This window comes from Peromyscus californicus, unplaced genomic scaffold, assembly GCF_007827085.1.
Source record: "Peromyscus californicus insignis strain IS unplaced genomic scaffold, ASM782708v3 Scaffold_1__1_contigs__length_55948999, whole genome shotgun sequence".
Classification (NCBI taxonomy): Eukaryota; Metazoa; Chordata; class Mammalia; order Rodentia; family Cricetidae; genus Peromyscus; species Peromyscus californicus.
The window spans coordinates 47,352,207-47,377,393 of NW_026294492.1; the positions used below are offsets into that span (position 1 = coordinate 47,352,207).

Genomic DNA, 25,187 nt, shown 5'->3' on the forward strand with positions numbered 1-25,187 from the left:
AAATATAATCAGATAACCTGAAGCAGTCCCAGCCATTAGGAGACTGAGACCAGAAACTTTAAAAACCAGGCCAGCCTGTGTTCTTGGGGCAAGTCTCTGAAAAGGAAAACAATACGGAAAAAAAAAAAAGAAGGGAAAAGAGCAGATGAACAGGACACAGCTGGCCTGCTAATTTGGCAGTAGATATTAAGTAAGACTTTTATAAATGCAAAGGACAGAGAGCTAGATGCGGGGGGTGGGGTGGGGTGGGGGGAGGGGGAGGTCTGAAGTATAAATGTAGGGAGCTGGAGAACTGTCTCTGTCTGTGGTGGTTTAGAGTGCAGGACTGTTTTTACGAAGTACCCAAATTCTGTATGGGCACCCATGGTCAGCAGCTTGTAACTCCATCTCCAGGGATCCAGTGCCCCCTTCTGGCCTCTATGGGTACCTGCACACATGTGGCAGGCACACAGACAAACATAATTTTTTTTTTTTTAAATTAAATTCTTAAAAACTGTGGATGCCATCTAGTCAGCTTGCTGGTTGCAGCCTTGAGTCTCTCAGCTTTCCTTTCTCTGCTCCTGTCTTTCTAAAAGATGACTTTAAATACCTCTATCCGCCAGCTCTCCAGCCCTTGCTCCAAGTCTGCACATTGACTCACTGCAAGAATCTCTTGTCTGCTCATTGCTTCTTCCCTGGCCTCCTACAATGCCTTCACCACCCAGAGCAGCCTTTCAAATCCAACCTTCTCCCCTCTTCAAGGCTTCCTTTCTAACGTCTACCCTTTCTTTGTGAACTTAATTCTACCTCCTCAGTCAGGCTGGTGGTCCTGAAAGCAGGAATGATTGCCCTTGAAGTTATCTGTGGAGTTTTCAAGGTTTATGTTTAGTGTCACGGAGCTCCGTTGAGACCTGCCCAACCCTTGCAATTCCTGAAGCATCTTTGATATGTTTTGAACATGTCAAAGTGTCCCTTCATTCCCAAAATGTTTTGCTATAGAAATGACTGTGTGATGTCAATAGTGGTGGAGTGGGTTCAAGAGAAACTTTCAAAAGGGTAAACAGAATGTGTAAATTGCCAGGCACAGAGACCTTGGTGACAACCATCCACGGCAAAAGGAGAGGGAACATTAGAAGCTGAGCAAAACAGGCATAACCCACAGCAGACTTATTCTTTTCTAAGTCACATCAGACTTAATTCTTTTCTAACTCACATCAGACTTATTCTTTTCTATGCCATTTCTCACGCATACAAATAGAATTTAGCTGACATCTTTGCCTTGTCAAAGAATAGGCTCCTACTTATTTTTAATTCCATGTAAAATATAGTTTCACTCCTTTCATATGTAAAGCTAGAAGTAGAGTTTGGGGATCTCACGGTCAGATTAGACTCCAGGAAAGCTTGTGTTGTGCTCCGATTTGAGATTTGGCGCCACAGTACACGCTAGAGGATATTTTTTCTGTCATTTAAGCATTAGGAGGCGGGCATGTGACTCACTAGCCAATAAGAAAAGTTGCTTGGCTGCCTAAGCCGTCCAATGAGGCTTTCAAATGTTGGGAGAGGGCGGGTCCAGCAGCGGGGATGCCACTTCCCGTCCAGCCATTTTAGGCGTTTGTGTCTTCTCTGGAGAGGGCCCCGCAGGTTGTCCCCCAGTGTTTGTGTCTCATCCACTGATCACAGGAGCCGCTGGAGAACACCAGGGCACCCGGTGACCGAAAATGGTGCGTACGGCCGGGCGTCCCGGGTGTTGGGAGGAGGCGGTTGCCAGCGGAGGCGACAGTGGGGACGCGGCCTCCCCGGGCAGCCGAGTCTGCGTCTGTGACTCATCGGGCTCCGCTGGGCCGCGCTGCCCGGGTCCCGCTGGGTGGAGCTGGGTCAGCAGGCACAGCCGCGGTCCTGTCCCTTGCTGAGCGCTCAGTGCTGCGGCCATGGCCTCCGTCGGCATCCGGGCACCCGCAGCCTCGCGACTCCGCAGCCTGAGCGGTGGCGGCAGTGTCGTGGTGAGACTCGGGACTCCGGGGTTCGTGTGTGTGTGTGAGTGTGTGTGTTTGGGGGGGAGGGGGGATGCAGGGTGTGGTGACCTTGGGTCCTGAGCGTGTTGTCAGAAACAGAGGGACAAGCTGGTGTGTTTCCAATGCCAGAATTTTTCGGATAATAAACCATTTCCCAAATTATGTCTGTTTCGTTGTTAACAATTAGCCAAGTATGCCCGGTTTTGCTTGCTAGCCAGCCATTGACAATCACAGGTTCTTATATAACAATCTAAGTACTAACATTAACTGGCGGATAACATGAACATTTCACATAAAGATATACAAATGTGCAGGTCACAGAATGGGTAAGAGCTAAAGTGGTTGAGTTTGGAGTCCGTTCTGAAGTAGGAGGCATAGAACTGAGACAGATGCAAAGAACAATCTGTAGGGAACCAAAAATGATGTCCTAGCAGTGCAGGCACAGATGTCAAATGTATATGCAGTGTGCATGAGTAAGTCAATTTAAGTTGGCTGGGTGTCCTGGGCAGAAGAAACCGCACTGGAGCTGGAGTCCAAGGACTGACTCAGGAGTTCTTCCCTGTGGGTAAGGCTCCCGACAGTTGCCTGCCATCCTTTGTCTTGGGGTGGTCCTTCTAGTCTATGGTCCCAGGTGAGGGGGTTACATGCGATATGGCTGACAAGCTGATTTGTGTGGTGTGTCTAAAATGATTTGGTATAATTTCAGGTGTCATCATTGATGTTGTCAATTTGTCTCTCCTGGTGTTCTGGAAGATACTGGCTGTTTACGTGTGTAAACAAGCCGTGTTGCCTTTCTTTTTTTGGTGGTGGTGGGGGCTCTTATTCTTCAACTTGGAGTAACTCTGGTCAAGGTTGTTGCTTAATAAAATGGAGTCCTTCTAGGCTTGACACTGTTGGAAAGCAGATATCCCTATGGTATAGAGTATCACTGAGCAGTCTGCCCTGGCTTCCTTGCTGTCTCTCCTCAGTGGCACCTGCTTTTCCTGTGAGTCTCACAGATTCCAGGAAAGCTTCCTCTAAATTCCATGACCTGTATCCATAAGTCAGTGAATCTTAGCACTGGCAGTAAGCCCTGAATTTCTACCTTCTTCTGATATTTCCAAACTTGTTGGAAAGGGGGATCCACATCCATGGAAGACTGGAGTTGGGCTCTGTCATAATTGCTGGTGTCCTCAGATCCTCTGATATTTCTAGACATTGCTTTTTGTTTTAAAATTTTATTTATGAATTATTGTTGTATACACAGTAATAATACATGGTGTGGTGTGTATGTGTATGTGTGTGATATCCTGCATGCTACAACTTGCATTTTGAAGGTCAGAGAACAACTTCATGAAATGCATTCTCTCTTTTACGTGGGTTTCCAGGATTGAGTTCATGTCACCAGGTTCATGCAGCAAGTACCTTTACCTGCTGAGCTACTTGTTCCAGTATCTACACATTATTTTAAAAGGCAGAGTCCTGCTAGAGGTAGGCCTTACTGTATGTGAACAGAGTTTTGCATTAGGAGAAAACCCTAAGTGTTAGGTCTACGAAGTTCTCCATGGTTACCCTGAACAGGGCTTTTCTAACTCTTAGGGAGGACGGGAGAAAGCAAGTATATACAGAAGTTAACAGAAGGCTCTAGAGTTTGGTGTGGTGATATAAGGTGGCACAATCGGTTCTTATTAGAGCCCTCAATTCTTTTCCTTATACATGCTGGCTGCTTTGTCTAGACTATTTATCGGCTTCGGCACCCACCTAGACTATACATTCATTAGTCACTTGGGCCAGAGGGAAAGACTGCTGCCAATGAATGCCAATGGGGCCTGGACCCAGGCCTGCCCACCCACTCATCTTGCCAATTTGAGTGGCTGCAAAAGGAATGTAATGTTAGGATCCAGCTATTGCTTAGGAAGTAACATCTCCAGCAGCCTTCCCCTTTTACAGATACTGATATCCACCTTACTTAGACATTGTTTGAATCGCTAGCTAACAAGCTTGTTGGGATTTCTCACCTGGAGAAATGAGCTTACATCAAAATGGGTACTAGTGGCCACACATCCTGCTCCCCACCCCCTTTCACTGGCCCACAGGCTCCTCTGCCTCTCTTGCTTGGTAATCTGAGAGTCTGCAGCCTGGATCCTGCTTTGAAACCAATTCCATCTCCAGAAAGCTGTAAGATCACCTTTTCCAGGCATTCCACATTCCTCTCTTTAGAGCTCAAGTCATGCTGTTGCCCTTCTGTCTACTCCAGAGAACCTCATGGGAACATTCCCAACAAGAACTAAGAAAATGATCAGCTAGAAAATAGACCAGACAGGTAATCACCCTGGCCAGGACTGTTTCTGTGTACAACTTGTGTTTTGTCTTAATCCTTTCTCTTTTTTAAATTATTACAATTTTTAAAAATAGAAGTATGTGCCAGATGCCCAAAGCCAGATCCGGAATTATCAAACCCTTTGATTTGTTCTCCCAGAAAGAGCCAGACTGACTTAGAGAGCTGTTCTTTCACCCTCGGTCCTCGGTCTGTAATTGGCGTATTGGGACTGCTGGCCAAACTTAATCTGTCGTGATTACAAGAGTCAGGATGCTGAGTTTTAAATTTTTTAGTTACATTATGAACTAGGAAATATTTGGACTAATGGTCCTAATTTCTTTTGTTATGATTTATTTATTTGTAGTTGATGTGCATTAGTGTTTTGCCAGCCTGTATGTCTGTGTGAGGTTATCAGATGCCCTGCAACAGGAGTTATACACAGTTATGAGCTGCCGTGTGGGGGCTGGGAATTGAACCTGGGTCCTCGAGAAGAGCGGCCAGTGCTCTTAACCACTGAACCATCTCTCCAGCCTCTGTCTTAATTTATGTGAGCACTTATTTCTTATGAGCCAATTTGTTGTCATACATACAATATAAAAATGTCGCCGGGCGGTGGTGGCGCACGCCTTTAATCCCAGCACTTGGGAGGCAGAGCCAGGTGGATCTCTGTGAGTTCAAGGCCAGCCTGGGCTACCAAGTGAGTTCCAGGAAAAGGCGCAAAGCTACACAGAGAAACCCTGTCTCGAAAAAAATAAAAAAATAAAAAAATAAATGTAAGCACGAGTAGACAGGATTTATACTTATATAGCCATATACAGATTTAAATATAAAATGTTACAGTATGTATTTAGATTTATCATTTGTCAGTCATAAGCTAAATCGTTCATTTAATTCTTTTTCTCTTTTTTTTGGTGTGTGTGTGTGTGTGTGTGTGTGTGTATGTATGTCTAGTAAGCATGACTAGATGCTCAAGATGGCTAGAAGAGGGTGTCAGATTCTCTGGAGCTGAAGTTACAGGTGGTTGTGAGTGGGAACCAGACTAGAGTCCTCTGGTAGAACGTGAAGGACTGACTTTTAATGGCGTAGCCAATTCTTAAGCCTCTGCATATTCTTTTCTATCATTATTAAATGGTGCTTCCAAAATCTGTACTTTTATAGATACAACTTTAAATGTAAGCAACATAGAAAATTTAAGAACTTTTTAACATGTGTATTTGTTTAGTCTTTGAAAATGCCTCACATGTATTCAATGTATGGATTATATCCATCCCATGATTCCCCCTTATAGTCTCTTCCCAGACCTACTGCACTATACCTGCCTACCAACTTTATGCCCTCTTTAATCCACTGAATTTAATGAGTGTTTCCAGTATGTTTGTGGGTGTGGGGTCATCCTAGCAGGAACAACATCTCTTAAGAAAACAGGTTCTCTGTCCTCCAACAGCAGTTAACTGTCAATAGCTCCTCTGTTGGCTCCTCCCCATTTATTCTGAAAGTTTGACTAGTTTGATCTTGTGCTGTTCTTATGCAAGCAACCACAACTGCTCTGAGTTCATGCATGCAACAGCCCTGTTATGTCTAGAAAGCATGATTCCCAGTAGTCCTCTCTGACTTCTGACTCCTACAGTGTTTCCTTCCCCTCTTCCATAATGGTTCTTGAGCCTCGTGGGGAACAGGATGCATTTAGAGCTAAGCTTTCCACAGTCACTTATCCCTGCATTTTGATTAATTGTGGGTCTCTGTATTAACTTCAAGAAGAAGCGAGCTTCTTTGATGAGCGTTGAAAGCTGCACTAACTAATCTATTGTTATAACCGTAAGTGTTTGGAAGGCAGTTTGATACTGTGTCTATTTAGCAGAATAATAGCGTATGTTCTCCCCTGAGGCCTGTGACCTAGACAGCTGTGGGGTTCTATCATGTGGAGCAGGCTGTAAATTCAATCAGAAAGCGGTTGGTTGTTACCCATTACATTGATGCCACCCTTGCATCAGTGGGCATGTCTTGCCAGGCAAGTCATTATATTATAGCTTGGAGAGTTCATGGCTGGTAAGATTTTTTTTTTCCCCAGCAACCTACACATCACCTTTGGCGTTGTGAAAGCTAGCCAACAGAGATGAAGATTCCATATGAGTACCAACTTGATTTCTCCATTTCTTGTGGCTCAAGTATGAGGTGTCTTCAGCAATAGGGTCTTACCATCAAGTTCTGGTGGGTAACCAAGAGCAATAGTGATAACCTGTATTGTAAAACTTAAGTCTTGAAAACATGGACTCTTTCCTGATCTCTAAGCAGGCAGTAACACATTGGTTTTCAAATGACATTTTTGTTTTTATATTCCTACACTGGCCGTTGCAAGAAACTTGGAAAAAAGCCTTCTAGTTTTGTTTGTATCATAGAGGAGAGAGAACATGAATGCAAGTGATCATATGCTAATGATGCAATTATATGTTAGAATTTATCTGAAAAATGGAAGCTATGCTATTTTTCCTTTTTGTAAGACATAATTCTTTTAAAACTTACATGGAGTAAGCTTAGGTATCTGCTGGAGATTACTAGTTCTTGTGGCTGTATCTTCGGAAAAGGCAATTAAACTGAAACTTATTAGGCCTATTTTAGAGCAAAGCAATATAAAGGCAAATTGGAGATATACCAAGAGACATTTTAAAACAGTTATTAGCACAGATTGTTAGAGAGATGTCCAGGGGTTAAGACTAGGCATGGGCTTCTCAAGGGAGAGTCTTGGGTAAGTACCCTTACAATGAGTATATATGAGATCTTGGTAGCTTTCAAGTTAATATTTCCAAGTACTATGAAGATTTACACCCTCTTTTAAAATTAAATTTAATGTTATATGTATGGGTGCATTTCTGGCATATATCTGTACCACATGTGTGCAGTATCCAGAGTCCAGAAAAGGGCATTGGATCCCCTAGAACTGGAGTTGTTAGCCACTGTAGGAGTGGTGGGAATCGATCCCAGGTCCTCTGGAAGAGCAACCAGTGTTCTTAACCTCTGAGCCATCTCTCCACGCCCACCCCCCAATTTCTTAAATATTCAAATATTCCTCATAGTATATTTTACAACAGGGTTAAAAGTATAAAGAATTTCCTTTTGTAAACAAAATTGTAAAGTAGATTTATGAGGTTTGTTTAAATTGGCAATGAGGAGGCATTTAGCCCAATTCTGTTTGATAAGATGCATAAAGAAAACATAATGTTCCTATAAGCAATTTTGGCTTTGTCATTGTTGGTCTTTCCTGAACCCCACAAGCAGGAATGGCAAGCCAGACCTTGAATCAATGGCCTAATTTCTTCCCCATACTTTCTCTCTTAGGCCTCAATAATTTCCCATCTTTCTCACCATATATATATATATCTCAACCCAATAAAGCATTCACAATTTAAAATCCCTTCTCACTAAAAGCCTTTACATTCTATTACACTTTTTACTAAAAATACATCCTTAGAGCCTGTGAGTTGACTTGGTGGGTAAGGGTATTTGTCACCAAGCTTGACCACCTTAATTAGATACCTGAGACCTAATGGTTGAAGGAGAGAACCAACTCCTGGAAGTTGTCCTTTCAACTCCACAGGTGTACCATGGTACTGGAGGTCCCTCTCCCCACCTTCTCTCTCCCTCTGCCCCCTGCCAGACATATAAATAAAACTAAATAAATGTAACTTAAAACAAGAAGGAAAAAATGTACATCCTCACTTATATCTGTTTGACATATGTTTAACATTTATATCCATTTCTCTTCTCCCTGCTGGATTCTTTTTCTTGTTTTTCAGTATCATAAAGACAGGGACAAAACAAATAAAGTGACCTATTAAACAGGAGTTACCACTCACTTCACATTTATGATATAACGGAACAAATGAGGTTTTTCTTCTTATGTAGAAGGCTTTGTCCCTTGCTGGGCTTAGACAGACTTTGTCACTTGGGTTTTTGTTGTTTTCTCGTGGTTTTAGTTTACTTTTTAAAAAACTGAGTGTTGTGTATGTTATATGCTGTGATGTGTGCGGAAGTCAGAAGAGAGCTTCAATTCTCTTGGTGCAGTCTGTGGGTTCTGGGAGTCACACCCAGGTTGTCAGACTTGTCGAAGGCACCTTTACCCACTGACCCACCCATTTTGCAGGCCTACTGTGTTGTTGTTTTGATTTGTTTTTGGTGTTGGTGTGTGTGTGTGTGTGTGTGTGTGTGTGTGTGTGTGTGTGTGTGTCCCCGTCCCAAAAGTCTTGCTTCAGGCTTATTAATGGCATATAGAACCAAGAGTAACCTTAAATTCCCCTGCACACCAGAAGAGGGCACCAGATTTCATTATGTACAACCATGTATGGTTGTGGGCCACCATGCTGTTGCTGGGAATTGAACTCAGGACCTCTGGAAGAGCAGCTAGTGCTCTTAACCTCTGAGGCATCTCTCCAGCCCGCTGGGATTATTTTTGTCCATTATTTTAGTCAGGCTGACTGTGACTTGAAGACTGAATATTTGATTATTGTCCATGGAGAAGAGGGGAATATACTGCATGTTCCCATGCTGGTACCAGTTTATCTTTGCCTTATGTATATAGATGTGATTTTTTTGTACACAAGATGTGATTCTGGTACACCATCTCTTCTCAATAATCAGTTCTTCTGTTTCAAGATTGCTGAGTAAAGACTGATTTCTTTCATTCAGTGTATTTGTCTGTCTGCGTTAATAGCTTACTGCCATGGTTATTGTATCAGTCTTTTGTTTATGTTAGGCAAATTTTATATTCTTACTTAAATAATAAATAACTGTTGGACATTGATTTCAACTACTTTGATAAAATAGACTTATTATATTCATTAGTTATTTTTTCTATAGGTATGATTAAATAAAAATCTGACAGGCAAGCTAAGGGAGAAAGATCTGGTCCACAGATTAGAGTACAGTCTGCCTTGGTGGGGAAGTCAGGGAAACAAGCAGGTGAAGTAGATGCTCATGCCATCCAGTCAGGAAACAAAATGATGAATAAATGCTGATTCTCAGGTCACTGTCTTCATTTTATACAGTCTAGAGTCCTCTACCTAGGGAATGATCCTACCCACAATCAAGGTGGATATGCCTACACCAATTAATGCAATCAACATAATCTCTCAGAGACATTCTCAAAGGCTAACCTCAGTCTAGATACCTCTCATGGGTGCACATGGAGGCATGTCTCTTGGATGACTCTGGAGTCTGTCAAGTTAATAATATTAACCATCACAATTCCAGCCCTTGTCAGCTTGACACCCAGACTTATCAGTTTTAAGCCATAACCTTCTGCCCCTTATCTCCATAGACTGATGACCATGTTATAATGTAGTATACATTTATCCCAACACCAAAAACTCCCCGTAGTCATTAAGCATGTTTAAACAATTTGAGATTCCAAAGTATCTTAACTGTGAGGTCCTATAAAATGAAAAGCAAGTTACATACATCCAATATATACATTTATTTATTTACTTATTTATTTTTATTTTATGTGCAGTGATGTTTTGCCTGCATGTATGTCTGTGTGAAGGTGTCATCCCCTGGAACTGGAGTTACAGACAGTTGTGAACTGCCATGTGGGTGCTAGGAATTGAACCCAGGTCCTCTGGAAAAGTAGCCAGTGCTCTTAACTGCTGAGCCATCTCTCCAGCTCTGCATAATTCCAACTATATAATGGCCCAGAGCAAACATTCCTGTTATAAAATGGAAGAATTGGGGCAAGCTATGGTGGACCAAAGTAAGATACAAATCCAGCAAGGCAAACATCAAATCCTACATCTCTGCCTGACATCTAAATTTGATGAAATTGTCTACATTCCAAAGGGTAGGTAGCACCACCACCCCAGAGCTGCTGCCTGCATCACATATAGTCTGTGTCTTGGACTGGACTCTCTGCCTATAGCTGTCCTTGGCAGATAGCTGTTGTTAAGGTCCTGGTGTCTCTAGTATCCTGTGGTCTCCAATAGACTTCACCTTCAGAGCTCTACACATTGACTTCTGAGGCCCACTTTGCAGGAACTCTTGACTCTCCTATAAGGTGCCTGACCTCAGCTGTTCTGTATGACCTCCCTGTCTGACATCCTTCATTCCTTCAAAACTAGTACCATGTGGATGCCAGTGCCCAGTTCTACAGCCACCTCAGGTTGGAGCCTCTGGTTTTGCCCTCAGGCCATCTTTCTTCTGTGTCAGTGTGCCCTAATAGGTTTTCCTATAGTGACACTGATGTTTTTATCAATTACAGCTGCTCTCAGCATTGTTTGTCAAACTTTCACAGGCATGGCCCATTAAGCCCTGTTTTTGGCATTCAAGGGCTTTTCTAACCCAAATACCAAATTTTTCCATGTCCCTGCCACAAACAATGCCTAAGATGGTCATGTTTATCACATAAACAGCCCCAGTGTAGGGTACCAGTTTTCTCTTTCCTGGTTGCTGGGATAAAATACCCTGGTGAAAGTAACTGGAAGAAGGATTGACTGAGTTACATGGCAGGGAGGTCAGGGTATCAGGAGGTTGGATTAGCTGCCCACATGACCCACAAACAGGAAGCAGAACCTGATGAATGATACTGATGCTTAGCTCCTTTCTTCATTTTATACAGTTCAGGATCCCCCTGCTCAGGAAATGCTACCACCAACACTTAAGATTTTTGTTCCCACATCAAGTAATGTAATCTAGATAATCACAGATGACCAGGGGCTTGTGTCCTACATGATTATAAATTCTATAAGGTGACAACCTTAACCATCACACTTCTTAAAAGTTTGTTATAGAATGTACAGAATTTTGTACATGTCTGACAGGTGACATGGTGGCTAGTTAAAGCCACTTCCAAAACATGTGGCATTCTTCTTGTTTCATTGTCTACTGACATTCTCCAATAAAAATGGTAATGTTAATTTATTAGTACAATGAATTGCCCATAATCAACCTTGTCTTAAGTTTTGTGTTTAGTTGCTGTGACAATATTTTGTTTTTAAACATTTTGTTACTTTGTGTGTGTGTGTGTGTGTGTGTGTGTGTGTGTGTGTGTGTGTGTACACGCATGAATCTCCCCTCCCCAAGAGAAGCCAGAAGGAGGCATTAGATCCTCTGGAACTGGAGTTACAAGTGGTTGTGAATCATGTGATGTGAGTAGAGTTTCTGTTGCTGAGGTAACATACTATAATCAAAAGCAACCTAGGGAGGAAAGTGTTTATTTCAAATCACAGTTCCACATCATAGCCCATTACTGAGGGAAGTTAGGGCAGGAACGCAAAAAAGACAGGAACCTGGAAGCGGGAGTTGATGCAGAGGCCATGGAGGAATGTTGCTATCTTGCTCCCCCTGGCTTGCTCTGCCAGGACCAACTGCCCAGGGGCGGCACTATCCACAGTGAGCTGGGCCCTTCCACATCAATCATCAATCAAGAAAATATATTGCAGATTTGTCCACGGACTAATCTGATGGTGGCATTTTTTTTTTTTTTCCTTTTTTGAGACAGTCTCACTACATAGCCCTGGCTGTCCTGGAACTCACTGTGTAGACTAGGCTGGCCTCAAAACTCACAGAGATCTGCCTGTCTCTCCCAAGTACTGGGATTAGAGGTGTGAACCACTCTGCCCAGCACTGGGGGCCAATTTTCAATTGAGATTACTTCCAAAATGAGTCTAGCTGGTGTTAAGTTGACCTAAAACTAGCCAGCATACTGGTCCTCACAAGAGCAGTGAGTGCTCCTGATCCCCTAGCCATCTCTCCAGCTCCCCTAAGAAGAAATCTTGGGGGAGGATAGGCTGTTTTGGTTTACAGTTCAAGATACAGAGCATCATGTCTGGGAAGGCATTGCAGGAAGATCTTGAGGTGCCTTGTCACACTGGGTCTCTGAATATATTGGGTTCTAACCTGTGTCTGATGAGCACTTATAAACATTACAAGAATTCTGAGAGAAAATAGATACTGTAAAAGTGGCGTGTAATTGATATCAACTGTTGAGAAAGCTACTTCTTTCTTTACAGTTGGGGTGGGGGAGGAATCCCTCTGAATAGCAGTTGTAGACACCAGGAGAAGTAGAATTGTCTTCTGCATTACTAAGAATGCAGTCCTGGGACAGCTGGTATTGACTGTGTTTGGGACATTAGACAATCAAAATTCATTGTAAATGTTGAACCAAAGTACAGAGAGAGGTTAGCACAACCTAGCTAAACAAGGATGGACCTATCCTGTTGTTGCCTTACCAGATAGCTCCAATCTACTACCAGAATTACTGTGTGAGAGACTCTTAGTGTGTATGACATGTAAGTGTGATGACCATGATATGACTTAAACGCACATAGAACATTGAATCTTACCAACTTCTTATGAGTTAAGATTAGCTTTCCAGTACTGTGAGACTCACACTCCTTGTGGAAATGTATATGGGCTCTTTCAGGAGTCAGTAACCTTTGAGGATGTGGCTGTGAACTTCTCCCTAGAGGAGTGGGCTATGCTGAATCCATCCCAGAAGAACCTCTACAAAGATGTGATGCAGGAAACCTTGAGGAACCTGGCCTCTATAGGTGAGTATGTCATCATTCCTTTAATTAGTCAATCAAAGAAAAAGTGCTTCTGCATAAGTTTAAGTATGGTAAAGAAACATTTAGGTGAATATGTGAGATGGATCACTTTTTTAATTTTTATTTTTATTTCACGTGCCTTGGTGTTTTACCATGGGTGTTGGGTTCGCTGGAAGTGGAGTTACAGACAGTTGTGAGCTGCCATGTGTGACAGTTGTGAGCTGCCATGTGTGACAGTTGTGAGCTGCCATGTGTGACAGTTGTGAGCTGCCATGTGGGTGCTGAGAATTGAACCAGCAGCCTCTGGAGAAGTCAGTACTCTTAACCACTGAGCCATCTCTCTAGCCCCTGTGAAAAGGATCACTTTTTACTGTGAATTTTGCTAGAATTTATTAACATTTACTATGATGTCATAATTTATAATGATTTCACTTGGTTTGTGTTTTAGGAAACAGTTTAGAGCACCATATCATTGAAAATATATACCGAAATTCCTGGAGAAAACTAAGGTAATATGGACCTCAAGAGACAGCCCCAAGAATTGTGTGGTTGCACATTTTCCAAAGTAGCAAAAGATACATGTATATCCAGTTTCAAACTCAGTTACTCTCAGGAAATTTTCTTCAAAACTGAAACATTAAATATCAACATTCTGAAAACATTATAAGGATTTCAGTACTGGAAATAACTGGAACATCATGATCCCTGAAGTGATTTTTATCATATTTGATACATACCAACTTTTCTCCATACAGTGTTATTAAAATTTAAATATTAATTTATCCACAAACCTTACATATAAGGTATATATGATACAAAAAGCAGATATATTTTTAGGCTTGGACTAAATATCAAAATTTCATTGTGGACTTTGAAGTAGTTCATAAAAATGATTGTGGTCATTTGTATGGTGCATCAAAATTGTACAAGTATTGAGAATTAAATATATTTTTGTTTTACAAATCCATTTTTATTGATTTTTCATTAGTTTAGCTCTATGAAGGGTACAATCTCACTTGGATTCTATGTCCAGTGGCCTTTGCAGCAAGTTTTCTTGACAATTTGGCATGAAGCATGCCACTGTTTCTTGGAGCTGAATTACCTTCCCCAAATTATTGCTGTTGGTTTTTTTCTTTCCAGGGGTCACTGTGTTGTTTTTGCTTTACACACATAAACACATCACTGCCTAAGTAGAATTTGGTTTCATCTTGGTCATGAACTCCTTCAATTTTAAGAAGAGCCATGTGCTTTCTTTGGTTCTGGAGATCTCACTTACTATAGCCAGCAAAAATAGTCTTGCACCAACAGCCTTCCAGACATACTTGCTTTTTAGAAGTCCTGTTCCTAGCAGGCCTCTTCAGGTGCCAAGATGGCATCAAGAATTGAAATATGTGTTTTAGTGCATTTAATTAATAAGACGTGTTTGCTTGACATGTAGATGGTATAACACAACCACCTGTGAATACCACTGTTTTTGTTACAGTTGTCCCCAGAGTCTCTGAGAGCATTCGGGCAAATGCCTTTAAAAGTTCTGACAGCATAGAACCAACGTTTCTACTGACAACTAGTTAAGAAAGTACCAGTGATGCACATTTGCTTTCTTACAGTGGTCAAGTGGTGGAGGGACTCTATGACTTCAAAGACGATCATCAGTGTGCAGAAATCTTTGACTTCACTACTCAGAGCATTGTAAACCAGAACCCCTTTCCAGGAGTACATATATGTGAAAACAGTGGATGTGCAAGAGTAGTCATTGGCCATTTGTCTCTAAGTGTGCTCCTTAAACCCGACACAGAGCATGAATCATATGAAGATCAGGAGTATGGAAAGGAATTGTACAACAGTATGGAATTTGGGGCCACCTCCAGTTCTCTCCCATCGTTTGAGAACTATGAAAGTACTTACACTCTAGAGAGACTGTATAAAAATGAGAATTGTAATGAAGACTATAGATTTGGTCAAAATCTTCAAAAGACTTTGACTGAAGAAAAGCCCTTTGAATGTAAGCAATGTGGGAAAGCTTTCAGTTCTTCAAGGTACTATCGAAGGCATGAGCGACGCCATCGGGCAAAGAAATCCTATATATGTAAGCAGTGTGGGAAAGCTTTTGCTTTTCCCACTTACTTACAAACACATGAAAGAATTCACACTGGGGAGAAGCCCTATGTGTGCGTGCAGTGTGGGAAAACCTTTGCTCATTCTCGTTCCCTTAAAACACATAAAAGAACTCACACTGTTAGGGACCTCTTTGTGTGCAATTACTGTGGGAAAACCTTACGTCATTATAGTTCTCTTCAAATTCATACAAGAATTCACACAGGAGAGAAACCTTATGTATGTAAACCATGTGGCAAAGCCTTCATTACTTATCGTTCCTTTCGAATACATGAAAGAATTCACACTGGAGAAACACCTTATGAATGTAAGCAGTGTGGAAACACCTTCATGCGTTGGATTCAATTACGAAAACATGAAATAATTCACAGTGGTGTGAAACCCTATGCTTGTAAGCTATGTGGGAAAAGCTTTACTTGTTCTGGTTCCCTGAGAACACATGAAAGAATTCACACTGGGGAGAGGCCTTATGTGTGTGACCAGTGTGGGTATAGCTTTACTCGATTGAACTCGCTTTTAAGACATAAAATAACCCATACTGGCGAGAAGCCCTATGTGTGTAATCATTGTGGGAAAACTTTTCCTCGTTCTGCTTCTCTTCAAAGACATATAAAAATTCACACTGAGGAGAAACCCTATGTATGCAAGCAGTGTGGGGTTGCCTTTGTTACTTCTACTGAACTTCTAGAACATGAACAAACACACATTGATGAAAAACCTTATGTATGTGAGCAATGTGGGAATGCCTTCGTGCTTTGGAGTCAGTTTCAAAAACATAAAGCACTTCACAGTGTCCCCGTTTCCTATATTTGTAAGCAGTGTGGGAAAAGCTTCACTTCTTCCAGGTCACTGAAAACCCATGAAAGAATTCACACTGGCGAGAAGCCCTATGAGTGTAAGCAGTGTGGGAAAACCTTCCTTTGGTCTTACTCCCTTCAAAGACATGAAAAAACTCATGGTGATGGGAAGCCCCATGTGTGCAAACAGTGTGGGGAAGCTTTCACGTATTACAGTCATCTTCAGGTGCATGAAAAAATACACATTGATGATGAACCCTATAATTGTAAATACTGTGGGAAACCCTTCTTCACTCTGAACCATTTACATAGACATGAATTACTTCACACTACCATGGATTCCAGTATTTTTTAATAATGAGTTAGAGAAAAAAAATTTTTTTGGCTTGGTAGCTTTCAAAGACGTAAGCAAAATCACACTGGGGGGAAAAACCTGGATTTGTGCTAGCAAAGTGGAAGAACCTTTTGCATTGTTTCATTGAAACAAACATGAAGCGCCACAATGGAAAGAAACATTTTTTTAAAAAAAAAATCAATGTGCAGATGGTTTTTGTGTTTAAAGTTCTTGAAGTACATGAAAGAGAAACAAGCCTATGACTGCAAGTGATGTGGTGAAGCCTTCTGCAGTCCCAGATCATGGAGGAGACATGAGAAAGCTCACTCTAGAAAAACTTTTACTTGTATATGTGGTGTTGTAAAAAAAACCCTTCACTTCTTCTTCATTGCCCCTGAACACATGGAAGGAGTCACTATGGAGAGAAACCCTTCATATATAGGCAATCTTGGATAGTCTTCAGGTATCATCACATCCTCTCACAGACGTGAGAGAACCTACCGTAGAGAAACCTTAACAATAGGATTTGTGAACTCTTCATTATCATCCTGATGGCACTCACGAGAATGTACATGGGGAGAATTCCTATCAATGGAAAACTGATATGAACACCACTTGGTTCAATTAACAGATAAGGAAAGAACCTGATATGAAGTGCTGATTTGCTTGAAAGAGATGTTCAAGTTTTCATTTGGCACACATGGAAACACCAGATGAAAACCTTTGCTGTTGAAAAACATTGAAAGTCTAGAGCAGTAGCAAATATAGGAAAAGTCTTTTGAAATCTTTTCATATTTGATCTGATAAATGTCAGTATTATGAAGGACTGGACATATTTTTTTCTTGTAGCATGCTCCAGGAAATGCACACTCTGAAGAGAATGTTATCAGTATAGTATTTTGTATTTATTGGAAAATTTTCAGGGGCTGATAGGAATGGCTTAACCTTTAAAAGCATTTGCTGCTCTTTAAAAGGACCTGCATTTGGTTTTCAGCAACAGATCACAGGGCTCACAACTGCATGTGACTCCAGTTTCAGGAGATCCAATTCTTCCCACACACATGTGACATAGGTTCACATGTTCACATAAAAATAAAGATTAAATTTTTTTGTCCCTGCTCCCCACCCAAAAGCTTTTGCTGTGTATCCCAGGTTTCCCTGGAACTGGAAATCTCCCAGGTTCTAGCTCTTGAATGTTTAATGAAAGATGTCTGCCTCCACATTCATTATCATTAGCTACTATTTAAAAGTTCATCTCTTGACTCATTTTTAAATTTTACTCTACAAAGTAAGCATTAAGCAGAGCGTTGTGTTAATGTGGAATGGCAGCTTAAACCCATGAACTGGAGACCAGTAAGACCTACATATAAAAAAATTACATTAATAGAAAGTGTATTTTATTAAATTATTTTGTGAGGTTTCTTAAAGCAATCATGTATTAGTTTAATGAGTAATATCTTTGTATCAGATAAGGTAGGTGCTTCTTTCATTGTAAATTATGTTGGAATCATTGGTGAATTGATATTTGAAATATGCCAGTCCACATAAATATCTTTAAAAGGCTTTTTAGTATTTGTGTGTGAGTGTGAGAGAGAAAGAGATAGAGAGTAGGAATGTGCTAGTGGAGGCCAGAAGATGGTGTTGTATCCTTTGGAGCTGGCGTTACAGGTATCTGTGACATGCATGATGTGTGTGATGGGATCTAAATCCTAATCTTCATGGTAGAGCAGTAAGTACTCTTAACTGCTGAGCCATCCCTCAAGCCCCTGCATAAATGTCTTGTTTTCAATCATGTTTAATGGGTGGTTAAAAATATGACTTTGTGAATATTGGAATAATCCTGTTGGTTTCATTTGGCTGATTTTGTGTATATTCTCATTTTTCATGAAAAAAAAAAAACCACTTGTGCGTGCACGAGTGTGTATGTTGGAGCATTGCTTATGTGTTGATGGTATGGTTTATGAATTAGTGGTGTTCACAATGTGAACAAAGTAATATATTGTATGTCTTACTACTCTGTTGCTATGTTATTCCCCCAAGACAGGTCTCACTGATCCTGGAACTGGACAGCCAGCCAAGAAAACCCAGCATTTCTTGTCTCCTTACTCCCCATAGTGCTGGGTGTGCTGATACACTCATGATTGCACAGCATGTGGTCTTACCCACAAAACCACCTCCTCAGGCCTAAACTCCTTTTAAATTGATTTTGTCTCTTGTGTTTATGTTTTTCTCTGATGTGTTCTCACAATCCTTGAGTACATGTTCTTTTAACTTTGAAGTATTTTCAAAATCCTTTTAGAATAGCAAACATTAGGGTGTGTTTAGTTTTGTTTTATTTTTCCTATTCAGATGGTAGGTGTAAATATATTGTAATCATAGGTCAGATTACTTTGCCAAGTTGGCTTATTTTTTACTTTTGAGAATTTCATGTATACAATAAAAGATGATCATATGTACCCACTATTTCTCCTTCCAACTCTCCCTGTATTCTCCCTCATATCCCCCTCTTAACTTTATGTCTTTAAATTACCCATTAGGTCTAGTTAGTATTGCTCATACATGCATGGGTATGGGGCCATCCACTGGAGGATGGGTGACCAGTAGTTACATTTTCACAAATGATTCTCCACACCCCAACAGCTATTCACTGCCAGTAGCTTCTTAGTAAGGGGTGGGGCCTGGAGATAATCTACCCCATCTGTACTGGGATTTTGGCTTGCTTCATTTTATAGGTCTTGTGCATGCAGTCACAGTTGCTATGATTCTAGTAACCATGCCAGAACCCCAGCATTTCATAGCAGTCCTCCTCACCCTTCAGTTCTTGCATTCTTGTTGCTTCTTTGGCTTTCCCTGAGCCTTGGTGGTGGTAGGGATCAATATAGCTCTCTCATTTAAAGGTGGACATTCAGTCTGTTCTTGTCCTTTGGCCAGTTATGGATCTCTCCGTTGACATCTGTCCACTGTAAAAAGAAGCTTCTCTGACCAATGCTGAGAGTAGCCACGGTCTGTTGATGCCAGGAGCTGAGTGATTGGAAGAAACTTGTGTTTTGTTTTTGTTTTGTTTTGTTTTGTTTTGTTTTTGAGATGATGTCATGCTACATAGCCTTAGCTAGCCTGGAACTTTCTGTGTAGGCCAGGCTGTTGTCAACTTGAGCTTAGTTTTGTTTTATGTCAAGAACTATTATTATCATATATGTGTGATTATGGTGTTTCACTGTATAAATTTTGCTTTTCATGTATATTTCTTCTCATTGTGATTTCTCTAGTCATTACACTAAAGGATATACTGATATTACTGCCTTCTTGCCAAAAATATGTTCAATAAATTCTACTCACTCTCTCCGTACATGACAAGTGAGTGGCTCATCTGTAAAAGCATTCTCCATAGAGTTTCTGACAGGACTGATGTTTTAATTTAGGGGGTCTTACAAGGATTGATTCTTAGTTAAGTGTCCCCCATGTTGGATGCACTGAGGGGCAAATGTAATTCTGCTCTTGTAATCAAAACAGCAGTTACCCAGAAGACTGCAGTACTGGAGTAAAAGGAGATGTAATTCATGAGATGTGCTAGTCAGTTCATCAGTGAGTATGAGGCACTTCCATATCCAGAATGTTTTATGGTTTTTCAGCTTGCAGATGTCCTTGGAGAATACCTTTCTGTCATAGTCATTAAGGAGCATTTCTCATTGGTGGAGGCTTGTGACATGTCCTTCAGTGGCCTTGCTGTGTGAGGTGAACTAGTGTTTGGATCCTTTATGCATTTCTTAGTTCCTATATAAACACTAATGTTTAATAATGTTAATGATGAATGCAGTTATCCACAAGTTCCTAGAGTTTCCATAGGGTTACATTATGATAAGCCCATAGTAAAGTGAAAAATACAAGAAAAGCACTTTACATTCAACCTAGTGATCACCAAACCTTAGACTAGTCTATGCCAACATTTTTTGGACCCATTTATATCTTCCTAAAGGTGAACATTTAGGAGGGTTTCTTTTTCTTTACATTTAATTTTTTTTAATGTTTTAAAATTGTTAGTGTTTATTTTGGCATAATTATAGGTTTTGTAATGACATTGTGACCTAAGTTTTTATGTACTTTAACCATAATCACTGTCTCTTGTTACCGTCCTTCTCCCCAGTAGTCCTGTTCTCCCTAACAGACTCAATTATGGTTTCATCTCTCTTGTTTGTTAAAGTCTACATTCTATTCTGTATGTAGCAGCACCATTTGGGGCTGAGAGTCATTTATATAGTGATTTCTAGTCCCATTCATTTTCCTGCCAAGTTTCCTGTTAAGTTCTTAGACCTAGTATAGTCTAAACTTTATGTATGCCTCATTTAAAAAATTTTAGTTTATCTATTGATGGGCACATAAGCTGATTCTGTAATTGAGTACTTTGAGTAGTAGTATATGAACCTGTATACAAGTATGCATAGTATAATCTAACTTAGTTTCCTTTTGCTATATACTAAACAATAGTACAGCAAGATCAAAAGATCATAATTTGAGTTTTTGATGAAACACTACTATTTTCCAGAGTGACCATACTAACATACATTTCCAGGAACAGCCCTACATTCTCACCAGCTTGTGTTTTAATTTGGCTCCTTGATAGCTAATCACACTGGGGTGAACTTAATTGTATTGAGAATTTTCATGATTTATTGGCAAATTGTACATTTGTACTGATTGTTTCCCTGTGTATTGATTCAGTTACTTGTTGGTTTGCAATATAATTTGTGTGTGTATGTGTGTGTGTGTGTGTGTGTTTTCTCTATGTTAAACCCTTGAAAGGTAAACGAGTGTCCAAAGATATTTTCCCCCATTCTGTAGCTTTCTCTTACAGTTGTTTCCTTTTTCTGTGTAAAAGCTCTTTAACTTCTTGCAATGATTCAATCCCATTTGTCTTTGGGGATTTTCGTTTGTTTGTCTTTAACATTGCTTCTTGCTATGGAGGCCTGACTGGCCTGGAGTTTGCTGCATACACCAGGTTAGCACCTAATTTACAGCAGCCTTTCCTGCCTCTGGTTCCTGGGTGTTAACATTGTAATCAAGAGCCTCCAATACCCATTCCCTATTTGCTATTCTTCCTGTAAATTATTAGATTCAGAATGCCGTTGTCTGTGCCCCTAGCTTCATGTATTCTTTAAATTTTCCTCTATGAATTTCAAGTTTTTTAGGCCTTATGTTAAGGTTTTTGGTTCAGTTTGAGTTGGCTTTTGTACAGAATGCTGGAGGGATTTAGGGATATTCTTGTACATATGTGTTATTTTCCTTGTTGAAGAGGCCATTTATTATACTGTACATGGTTTGGGTGCCTTTGCTGAAATCAGAAGGTTGTAGCTACGTGGTTGTTCTGGGACTGTACTCTTCCATTGCTCTACGTGTCTGCTTTTAAGTTTCACTGTTTCATTTAAGTTGGTCTTTTTGCTCAGTGTTGCTTTGACTATTTGGGTATTTTGATTTTCTTATAATTATAGGAATGTGTTTTCTATTTCTATAAATAGTGGCATTGGAGGTTTAATGGGGGGTTGTATTGAGTCTGAAGAATACTTTACACCTTTTCATATTATAATGGTGCTGATTTGTGAGTATAGGAATGTTCCCCATTTTCCAGAGCCTTCAATTCCTCAGTGTTTTAAATTGTCATTATGTACTCCTTTCACCGGCTTGACTAAGTTTATTCATAGGTGAATTTGACTTTTTGTCTTGTAACTTATTTCCTAGGCTTTTGGAAGATGATTTTTTTTCCCTTGGTTTTTTGATCACCATTTTCATTGTCATATAAATAGCTACTGATTTTTTTCTATACTGACTTTATTGTACTACTTTATTGAAGTAGTAAATCAGATGTAGAGTCTTTTGGTGTGGCAGTTTGGGTCTTGAAGAATATGACCATAGGGGCTAGAGATGACTCAGTAGTTAAGAGCACTGGCTCTTCTAGAAGCCTGAGGCCTGGTTCCCAGCACCTACATGGCAGCTCACAACTCTAACTCCAGTTCCATGGAATCTAGCTCCCTTTTCTGGTCTCTGGGCACCAGACATATGCATGGTACACAGACATACATGCAAGCAAAACAGCCATACACATATAATAATGTTTTTTTTTTTTAAAGACGATCATACTGTCTGTAGAGATTTGACTTCTTCATTTCACATCTCTTTCTTTCCTTGTGCTCAAGATTGTACTGAGGGGCTGTGTGTAGTAGACAAGTGCTGGACCACTAAACTGCACCCCAATTCTTGGATTCTTTCCTTTCTTTTCTCTTATTTTGCCAGCTGAGAATTCAGGAGATGTATATAGCAGTGTAGAGAAGTGGACTCCTTTGTGTTATTCCTGATTATTTTAGTTTTCCTGTTTGGTATAATATTGGCTCTAGTTTTGTCATTTATAATTTGTCACAGTGAGGTGTGTTCCTTTTTCTAGGTTTTTCCAGACTTTATCATTAAGGGACATAGAACTTTGGACAAAGTCCACTTCTCCATGTATTACAGTGATAGAGAGATTTCAGTCCTTGAACATCTGTGTTCTCTGTCACATTTACTGATTGCTATCTGGGGAAACATGCTTATATGTGAAGAATGAGATCAACCTGATCATAGTTTGTGGTATTTTTAATATGTTGAGTTTGTTTGAAAGTATACTTTTGAGGGGTTTTTGGGGGAGGAGGGTCTGTTTTCATCAAGGAATTTTTTTGTAATTTTCTTCATTGTTGAGTCCTTCATGGTTTTGCTATCAGGGTACTACTACCTTCCAAGAATAAATTAGTGTTTCTTCCCTTTATATTTAGTGAAATAGTTTAGGAAGCTTGAATTCAGTAGTGAATTCATCAAGTCCTATGCTTTCCTTTGGGAGACAAAATTCATTTCTAACTTAGTTTTGTTGCTCTTTTTTTATTTTTATTTTATTTTATTTTATTTTTGTTTTTTGAGACAGGGTTTCTCTGTGTAGCTCTGGCACCTTTCCTGGAACTCACTCTGTAGCCCAGGCTAGCCTCGAACTCACAGAGATCCGCCTGCCTCCGCCTCCCGAGTGCTGGATTAAAGGCGTGTCCCACTGCTGGCAGTTTGCTGCTCTTTTACATTGTTCACATTTCCTTGATTTATTTTTTTCTTCATCTGTTCATTTTGCTATTGATTGAGAGTTTTATACATGCACATAATGCATTTTCATCAAGTCCACCCACCCCTGTTTCTTTCCTTCTAATTCTTCTTTTCCCTCTCTATTTGCTCTCTATTTTTTAACAGATAGAGTTAAATGCTGCCAGTGTATACATGGGTGCAAAGCTATCTTTATTGTGGCATGAATGTGCAACTGTCCTGTTATGTCCAGAACACACTGTTTGACTACAATAATCCACTGGCTCTGGCTTTTACAGTCTTTCTGCTCCCTCTTCCATAATGATCTCTGGTCCCCTGAGAGAAGGGATTTGATATAGATAGATGTCTCATTTAGGGCTGAGCCCTCCAAAATCTCTTATTCTCTGCATGCTGACCAGTTGTGAGTCTGTTAATTGCCATCTACTGCATAAATAAATAAATAAATAAATAAATAAATAAATAAATAAATAAATAAATAATAAAACAAAGAAAGTTTTGGGATGAAGGTTGAAAGAGAAATTTATGGGTGTTAAGATACCCAAAGGAGTTGGTTTTCGCACCATGTCTTTTTAACAGAATAATAGAAAGTTCTCCACCTTAATGGTGCTGAGCATGAGTACCATCTTGTGGAGTGTGTGGAGTGGGCCTTAAATCTGGTCAAAAAGTTGTTGGTTATTCCCACAACATTCATGCCATACCCATGGTCCTAGACTGATCATCACTGTAGATCAGAGGGGTCTCAGCTGGGTAAGTTTGCTGTGTCATCTTCTCCCCTGGTAGTAGGCACAGCACCTTCCAGCACCATGGTGGGAGCTAGCAGTAGGGTGAAGCCTCTAGGTCAGTAGAAGCTTGATTTCTTCATGTTCTGTGACTCAGTATGTGGTATCTGCAGTAATGGGGTCTTGCCCTCAAGTTATGTGTGGTAACCAAGGACAATAGCAATAGCTTATAATATTGGGGAGGATGTCTATGGGACTCTACCTTTTGACATAATTTTGATATTTCATAAATGTCTTGAAACTATTCTTGATTTTACAGTTTATTGTGATATAAGTTTTCAAACTATCAAATCATTTTCTGGATTTTATTTACTGTATAGTATAATGTCTTCCTTTTCAACTCTAACATTCATATGAATAAAACATAAGATAATAAACAATGAAGTACTTAATTAAAACTTTGTAAATAGTACGACTGCCTGAAAGTTGTGTAGGGAGCAGCTATAGGGTTGAATGTTTTTGAGTGGCCACCCTTTCTCGGTGTACTTTTTGGTGGTGCAACTGACTTTGAGTCACCCATACACCTGTAAGTAACCCCTCATTAATACTCCTGTAAGTAAATCTCAATAAAATCATTGTTCTCCGAGTTGGTTTTTGGTGGGATCATTACTTTGGTGTGACACTGTAGTAAGTGGCCATTTGTTCATGTCTGCCCTGGAACTGCCATATTGTGTTCTCTAGTGGAATCTTCCAAGGAGGAAAAATGGGAGTCCAAGCAGGACCCTCTTGCCGGTCTGTCTTTTAAAGCTGTCACATGGCAGCTGAGGCCTACCCCGTCAAAAGTTAGGTGTTAGGCCTGTGTGATGGCAAAGCATAAAGACACTTGCCTGAAGACCTGAGTTTGACTTCTGGGAGACACGTTGTGGAAGAAAAAACCAACCTCCTGCAAGTTGTCCTTTCACCCATCTCCATTCACACAAATGTCATTTAAATGGTTTTCAAAAGTCAGTTCAGCCTAGGAGCATCTTCATTTAGAGCTTTCCCTTTTCATGTTCAAAGCCGCTGTCAGAGCCCAGACTCCAGCATACTTTCTGACTTGCCTACATCAGTTTTAACACCTAACAAGAAGAAATGTCCAGGCGTCAAGGTATTGCCCCAGTGTTTCAGTGAGTGGAAAAAAGTAAACTGAGCACTGACATATGCCACAGAGGAGGCAAACAGGAAACCGAGCATTCTGCCTGCCAGGCTCTGTGCCTCCCCCCTCACCCAACCACCCCGCCAGACGGAGTTTCTC

General features: G+C 40.5%; 1 protein-coding gene across 2 annotated transcripts; it reads left to right on the plus strand.

Moving 5' to 3' along the window:
• The first annotated feature begins 1,550 nt into the window (after nt 1-1,550).
• Nucleotides 1,551-24,539, plus strand: LOC128115718 (zinc finger protein 709-like). Of its 2 annotated transcripts, none has more exons than XM_052746713.1 (4): nt 1,551-1,700; nt 12,701-12,827; nt 13,273-13,333; nt 14,432-24,539. In XM_052746713.1, exons 1-4 carry the CDS (start codon nt 1,698-1,700, stop codon nt 16,089-16,091), a joined length of 1,851 nt encoding a protein of 616 aa, XP_052602673.1. In that variant the 5' UTR covers nt 1,551-1,697; the 3' UTR covers nt 16,092-24,539. The 2 variants fall into 2 exon arrangements, with proteins under 2 accessions (XP_052602673.1, XP_052602672.1); XM_052746712.1 differs by lacking the exon at nt 1,551-1,700 and adding an exon at nt 1,739-1,979.
• Nucleotides 24,540-25,187: the final 648 nt, after the last annotated feature.